General features: G+C 39.0%; 1 protein-coding gene across 1 annotated transcript in view; it reads right to left on the bottom strand.

Moving 5' to 3' along the window:
* LOC121381808 overlaps positions 1–5,898 on the bottom strand; it is a 20,125-nt gene extending 14,227 nt beyond the window's left edge. Inside the window, exons 1-2 of the mRNA XM_041511165.1 lie at positions 5,867–5,898; positions 5,054–5,132 (exon numbers count right to left, since the gene is read on the bottom strand). Coding sequence (XP_041367099.1) covers positions 5,054–5,132; positions 5,867–5,898 — 111 coding nt within the window. The remainder of the gene's footprint in view (positions 1–5,053; positions 5,133–5,866) is intronic.
* Positions 5,899–8,338: the final 2,440 nt, after the last annotated feature.

The following is an 8,338-nucleotide window of genomic DNA, read 5'->3' as shown; positions in this document are numbered from 1 at the left end:
TTAAACCTTGTTGGTCGTTGTCACGGGGATTCTATAATACCCGTAACTGAATAAAACACGATTGTCCAAATATCTCTCCTAACTGTATATCTATTAGATCTCTCTGTAACGGGCGGTTAAACCCTAGTATGGCTCGTCTAGGTATGATCAGAGATACGATCTTATATAAAGTATATATTATTATAGCACGTTTAGTTCACTAGAAACACAACAAAAACACAATACACTTTGGAATCTGTATTAATCTACGCTAACAAATGTACAGCCGTAGTAGTTAATTAATAACAACAATAATAACAACCCAGAACTGATCACTTAATTAGTTAATCTCTAGGTGTCTAGTTACACAATATGCGAATCACTTCACCGTGACACAACACCCACACGTGTGATAATTGAGAAACGCTTCCAGGGGAACTTAATTAATAAAGGAATTACAGCTCTATTCCTAACGGGTTAATTTTTAATTAACCCTAACTACTCATTCAGTAACCTTGTAACACAGAATTAATACTGGTACCTATCACAATAAAGACAATAACCTACAGTTTACCTAGGTCTTCTAGGATGACTGGCTAAGCTTTATATTACCAAATACTCGTATAATGTTAGAACAAAAAGTCTACGATTTACTTCGTCAGATGACCGAAGACACTGTCTAAAGAATATTGGTATAATACAGTATTAAAATATTTAAAGTCACATCAATCACATCAAGGTTATACACAGAGCAGAAAATATATAATTACCAAAGTCCCGTCTGAACTAATATAGATCGTTCAGTGGACGACGTCCGTGATCCCCTGGAGCCTTCCTAGTTCGTTCTCGCCCATATCTCTAAAAACTAGCTATTTATTATAAAATCAGAAATCGCCTGGGGGTAAATCGCGGCACCGAATCTCATCATCTGATATTCCACCTCTACTAGAGTAGGTATATTTCTCTCTGATCGTCAGTCTGGCTGTCGCCAACCGCGAGCAATCTCCTGGCCATAAACAGCACTACCGGAGATATTACGTAACTACTAGCCACATGGCCTCCGCACCTCGCTAAGTGTGTACGTTCGCGCGGAGGTATTACGTAACAAGTTGCCCATCTGGGCTTAAAGGAAACATGACACGTGACCATATTATAGCTCATTTTAAAAGAAAAATGATATAAAAATAATATACAAATAACTTTATAACAATAAAATACGTGTAGTTAACTTAAAATGAAGAAATTACGCTAATCAGTATCAAAGTACGATTTATACATATTTCTTCGTGAGCGTTCGGAAAAAAAGGGAAGTGACGTCAGAGCCGCTGTACTCTTCCATTGTTGTTAACTGTTTATATATGGAGTAAGGGGCTTCCGATCTTTTCAGTCCAATAGTGCCGTACTGTGCGGCCTTTGGGTGTAAAAATAAACAGTTTAAACGATCGGGATTGTCTTTTTATGGTTTTCCAAAGGATTGTATCCGAAGAAAGACGCGTGTATTTTATCGCAAAAGAAATGATTGGACACCAACACCGCATAGTACTTTGGTGTCAGCCTATTTACAGCCCGGAGCCCGAACGTTACCCGGAGACAAAAAAACAGTACTCTGTTGCGAATGCCGAGGTGTACATTGTACATATTTGGCACAAAGATACACCTCAGCATGATGTATTTATATATGTTAAAAACAAAAATGTAGAATTTTTTATTTATTTATTTTTTTGGAAAAAAAAAAGATTTTTCATGTATGGGCTGTAGGCCTACATAACAAAATCTGTATTCGCCGTCCGAAGAAGGAAACGTCAATAAGTAATTAAATATGGCATATACAAACATGGGATTTGGCATGAGGATACATCTCAGTACGATGTATTTAAATATGTTTTTAAAAAATGTGTAGAAAACAATAATAATTTTAAATAATGTTTTTAATCTTCGGGCGGAATACGTCACAAAAACGTTCCTCATCGCCCGAAGCCCCAAAGCAACACGAAGTTCAATACAAAATAAACCACTACTGTCGGTGTCGAAATAACTATTATGTTTCATCCACGGGCTGACTTGAGAATCGGAGTGTTGTTTTAGTTAATTGGTCCTTTCTTTCCGTGGCCTGCACATGTGATTCCTGATTGGCAGGTGTAAATTGCAGGGTATCGACCAGGTAAGTGATTACCACGGTCTAGACATACGCACAAAATACGTGCCAGTTTTTTTTAAAGATCACAGGGTATTGTGGCGTAACCTGTCGCGACTACAGTACAATGTTAATGGACATTATCAGCCGCCCTGCTTCATTACTGTAAATAATGCTGTAAAACCCTTGATTAAGTAGACTTTCCCATCTAAAATTACAAAACTGACCAATTACGTAGTACCAAAGAAAAGAAAATTATCACTTGGGTATCGTGAGTGGTCGTTTTTACTCTAACGCACCCTACCAATAGGCCTAATAATATGCTACTTTTTTTTTATGAGAGAAAAATACTATAACCCCATTTCGTTCTATTGATGCAAATAGAAATATATTTAGTTTAAAAGTTGATTATACTCTCAAGTCATTTATGTTGTTTTACAAGCCAGGTTAATGAAAGTGAAGCGCCTTGTCGTAAATTAGAGCGTTTGTTTACACTGTGCATACAGATTTCATTATGTACAGCCCGAACATAAAAAAAATGCGATATTTTCTAAAAAAAAACAAACAATTTTTTTTTGTCCTACATTTATATTTTTTTTACATATTTAAATACATCATATCGAGGTGTATCTTTATGCTAAATATGAACAGTATACACCTCGGCATTAGCATCCGAGTTTTGGTTTTGTCTCCGGGTTACTTTCGGGCTCCGGGCTGTAAATTGGTCGACCGGTCTGGTCTGGCACCATCAGTTTCTCCACCCTCCGACTCGCTATCCGTTTTTTTCTTCAGTATCACTGTTGTAAGTAAATGTGTGTCTTTCTTCATTTACTAACAGCTCATATTGATACGGCAAAACGTTTTTGCGAACGAACACTCATTGTTTTGGTAAGCTGTGCAAGTCTTAGATTCTTTATGAGTGGTACGGACTAATGCTTTTAAGTGTAAGGCGTCAGATCAAGCGACGCGTCTCTGACGTCACGGACCTCGTGATTGCCCTGCTCATTAAAGATCGGCAATTTCCGCTAAGAGCTCGTATCTGGGGTTCTTTTATGGAGATATTTTAAGTAATTAATTTTTTATAATTTTTTTTTTTAGGTGGTTCAATTTATAATTAATTGTACATGGTTGGTGCCAAATATGGTTTACGTGACATGTTTCCTTTAAGTGCTTATTGGACTGCACACGGCCCTCTAACACAATTAATAACGCCACAGGCGAAAAGAAATTAAGAGCATGTACCGTCACAGTCGTGTGCTGCAATTTGTAAAAAAGTAACATTTGTTGCCAACAATCGTTAGAGAGATCGAACATGTTCAATTTTGTTGGCGACAAAATCACCATCTACAACAAAAATCGTCCGTGTGCGGCAAACTCCGATAATGTTGGCAACAAAACTGCTGCACTGACCAATCAGTGTGAAGCCTGTTGTCATGTGATAGGCCTAATATAATGGCGGAATGTATGAAAGAGTGCCATATAAACTGAATGGCGTATATCGCCCACCCACAATTGCACTGCACCCAGGGGAAGCTGGACAAAAGAATACCAGCCTACCCTATCCCACCCCCAAATACTGGCTGCTGGTGGTCTACTTGGTACTTGGTGACACCCAAGAGGAGGACGTCGTTAACTGCAACAACAACAAGATTTGGAAAACCCCCGGAACGACAGCGCCTTGCCTACCGGTGTTTACACAATTGGACGAGTCTCCCCTGGCTTGTTATGCAACGACCAGAAGCGGGCAAGCCCTTTTTAAGGGCCCTATGGGCAACCTAGGGAGACACCACAGCACCATAGAGGTCTAATTAACGAGCTACTCTCGATTCACTAATGTCAAAACCTATATTAGCTCCGGAACTTTCTTTTTGACCGACCGTTCAAAATTGCGCCCAAATTCCTCAATCAAACTTGCGCACCTTTTGTCTTTTGGCATAATTCTTGCTCCATTCAAAATTCCATAGCACCATTACCCCTCCGCCTGCTACCGACCACGGTCGGGCTGCTGGTGCTCACAGTTCCCCCCCCCCCCCCCCCGCCCCAACACCTTTCCTGTCCCGGACGGAGGAGCCGGCCGAGGCCGGCTCTTGTGCCCAAGACAGGCGTGCGCTACAACAGCTTACTCTGAATGTGCACGTAAAGCCCTATGACCTGACCTATCGCCCACCTTGTTAACAAGATGATCGAAGCCAACAGTATTTTTAAAAGCGAAACACCTGGGGCTTAGGCGTACGGGCTCCCATTTTTGTAGCGGGGCAGACGAGCTTTTTTCCCCGAAACGAAATTGCCCGAATCTGGATAACAACATTCATTCATATTAACATTACTGCCAAACATCCATATTGGGTTGCAAACGATTCACTACGCACTTTTAGGCCTACGTGGATTGCAACTAATTTTGAATGTAGAATGATGGAAAACCATTGTAAAAAGGTATCACATTTTGCCCAAATATCTCTGTCAGTTTTGCCCGAATTTGAGGTTTTACTCCCTCCGTCTCGTACGCTTATGATCGAGGTGTGTGTTTGTGTGTGTGTGTGGGGGGGGGGGGGGGGGGGGGGGGGGTCTTGGTGTGTTGTCAGGGGGTCTGAACATGCAAGGCATGAAGTATCTTACGCATAGGCGCGAATCACCCGAGCTCCTTAGGGGGATCCGTGTGTATGTTCTCCGGGAAATGTTGAATATAGATTAATACAATGGTACTTTTTGAGTGGTGATTTTTAAATCTAGATGGCTTGAAACGCAATTTCCTCACAGCTGAATAACAAAATTACCATTTTTAATTTAGTTTTGGACTACTTTAAGGTGGATATTTTTCTTGGTATCACTTTATAAACAAATCTTTACAATATTTAAAATTTCATATACTTTTTAAGCTCCACTGTGACGTTCGTGAGCGGAGATTTTCTAATGCCGGTCTCTGCGGCGTCCGTCCGTCACCTTTTCCTTTGAAGTGTAACCTTCGTACAGTTTTGATTTAATATTTCTGTAACTTGGTACAGTTGTCAGTTCAAACAAACTGTTCAGTAAAAACACTTTTCACGTTTAGCAATCTAATTAAAATTAGCTCCACTATTACATGTGGATCTAACAGCAGCCCGTTGGAGCTCATGTCCAGTTGACCTTTCATTCGACCAATCAAAACCTTACTTGCAAAATCATGCCAGTAATTTGAAAAGAATTTGAAAACATTCGGGATTATGCCGAGGGTATACGAAATGATTCGGGTGAATTATGAAGTATGCCGGAAACTAATTTCAATATAACATTTTATATAAAATTCGTTTCAAGACGGAAAAAAACCCCGTGATGGTATAGCCATAAAATCTGTTTATACTAGTATACAATCTAGAGTTTATTACTGCACTTTTCCCCGTGTTTTCAATGTTGAAATAGACCAACAAGTTCGCCTATTGCATAAATAGTCTCGACCGATATTTTTTGAATTTGTATGCTCCCGAATAACGTTATAAAAGGCGAAGTGTAATTGGTCGATATTTAAATTGTTATTTATAGATGAAATGTCACCTGGACATGGGAGTCCACACAATGCTGTTAAATCTACTGGCGAGACCAGTAGAGCTAATTTTAATCAGACTGCACGTTTAGTTTTGATTTCTACAAAAAACTTTGATCATGTTTGTTTTGGCCGTCAAAATAACGAGGATAGAGTATTCATTCTAGAGCCGTATCGCAATATTATTTTAATCAGAAAGGTATTTAGCATGCAGCTGTAAGACAAAAAGTACTCACCGTCGTGTGTCGAAGCGAGCTTTATCCGCCATTTTGGTAGAGGTATACGAAGTTCAAGCACGTGTCATACGGTTTAGGTTGGACCCCTTGTATACACTCAAAATTATTAACACTTGTTTTGAATAGACTAGGTCTATTATTCAATACAGTAGGGACACACAAATGCAGGATACCTTTTGAAAATAGTTTATAATAATTAAAAACAAATTCTAACAACAGGGGGACATGGGAATCATACCTTTTAAAAAGAGTTAGTCTTTTTGATGCGACATGCTTGAAGTCATGTGACAGGCACTGAATGTTCATCCATCTTCCTCCATTTTAACTCAGTTGCTACGAGTCAAGAAGACCCGATATTGGCAATTTTAAGGAATTAACAAAAACGACGATATGTTAACTGTTTTGTCAGATTTAAGTTTTGACATAAATATTGAAATATCAGTATTATTTTTATTGGTAAACAGAGACTTTTAATTATTTGATATATTCCGAAATATCCATTATATTTTATATGCTTGCGATATTTGTTAGTACTTTCAGGATAACAATGTGACCTCGGATACTAAAATGCAAGAAAAGGGGTACGTATGTGTAATTCTTTCACTTCCATTTTGATAGATTAGTAGTTGTCATATGACACCATGTTTTGTCCCAATGGTTAACACTTGATACAATGAATGGGATTTGAATAGTATTAACAGTAAGACATGTATTGTGTTTACTTGGCTAGTTATTCCTTGTTTGGTGTCTTACAGCCTTTACCCTCGTCAAACTTGGTAGGGGCGGGACGTAGCCCAGTGGTAAAGTGCTCGCTTGATGCGCTGCTGGTTTGGGATCGATTCCCGTCGGTGGGCCCATTGGGCTATTAGTCGTTCCAGCCAGTGCACTGCGACTGGTGTATCAAAGGCCGTGGTATGTGCTAAACTGTCTGTGGTATAGTGCATATAAAAGATGCCTTGCTACTATTGGAAAAATGTAGCGGGTTTCCTCTCTAAGACTGTAAAAAATTACTGAATGTTTGACATCCAATAACCGATGATTAATAAATCAATGTGCTCTAGTGGTGTCGTTAAACAAAACAAACTTTAGAACGTTTACTCTTCAAACTTGATGTCGTCTTGTCTTGAATTTCTAAAAGCTTAGGGTTATCTATATATCTGTATGTTTATTAAAAAAAATGGTTTCTCTAAAAATAACATTTTCGTCTTTTGGTGACTTTTGACTGAACCCAGTTTTTAGAAGCCTAATAACTGAGAATTTTACTCTTTTTTTGGGTGTAAAATTCCAGTTAGTTCGACAAAGAGGTTTCATGGGAAGGAAGGAAATGATTTATTTAACAACGCACTCAACACATTTTATTTACGATTATATGGCGTCGGACATATGGTTAAGGACCACACAGATATATACAGAGGAAACCCACTGTCGCCACTTCATGTGCTACTCTTTTCGATTTGCAGCAAGGTATTTTTTATATGCACCATCCCTCAGACAGGATAGTACATGCCACGGCTTTGTTACCAACTGTGCATCAAGCGAGCGTTTTACCACTGGGCTACGTCCCGCCCCGGGTTTCGTGGCAACTTGTTGACTACATCGGAATTTCAGGAGATTTTTTAACACAAGGAATTAAACAGATTTTTAAAACGTTTACATTTTCAGAAAGACCATCGGACTGCCTTTTTTACCCGCTTGACGACACAAATGTTGCTGAAAGGCTAGGGTCAGCCAGGAAAGGTTCCTAAGTTTATTGCTACATCCTTTCAGCCAAAACTTCCCCGATCAATTGTTCTACTCATCCATTAATTAGAAAGGAATCTATGCCAAGCCTTTAAAAACTACACAAAATACAAAACGTCTAAAGGTGATTCCATTGCAGAACACTACCAAATGGTTTTTAGTTAAAAGTAATAAGTGTTCATTTTGAACAAGTGAGCCTAAAACAGTTTTACATTTATTTACATATAATCTACAAGGAAGGAAATGTTTTATTTTACGTCGCACTCAACACATTTTATTTACGGGTATATGGCGTCGGACACATGGTTAAGGACCACACATATATTGAGAGAGGAAACCCGCTGTCGCCGCTTCATGGGTTACTCTTTTCGATTAACAGCAAGGGATCTTTTATATGCACCATCCCACAGACAGGATAGTACATACCACGGCCTTTGTTACAACAGTTGTGGAGCATTGGCTGGAACGAGAAAGAGCCCAATGGGCCCTCCGACGGGAATCGATCCTAGACCTACTGTGCATCGAGCCAGCGCTTTACCACTGGGATACGTCTCGCCCCTGTATTTTGGTGAAGACAATTGTTCATTGGCAAATGTTTTCACGTCCATAATTTGTGCTTGGATCGAAAATTAATTAATTTTGGTCAAAAAATAATAATATAAGAACAGATGATGTTTTTGAATCGTTTTTATTTCTAGCAATATTCTTTACTTACAAATATAAGATATTAAA

The sequence above is a fragment of the Gigantopelta aegis genome, chromosome 9, assembly GCF_016097555.1.
Source record: "Gigantopelta aegis isolate Gae_Host chromosome 9, Gae_host_genome, whole genome shotgun sequence".
NCBI lineage: Eukaryota > Metazoa > Mollusca > Gastropoda > Neomphalida > Peltospiridae > Gigantopelta > Gigantopelta aegis.
The sequence above is the reverse complement of the archived record's forward strand: the minus strand, read 5'-3'. Positions and strand labels throughout refer to the sequence as shown.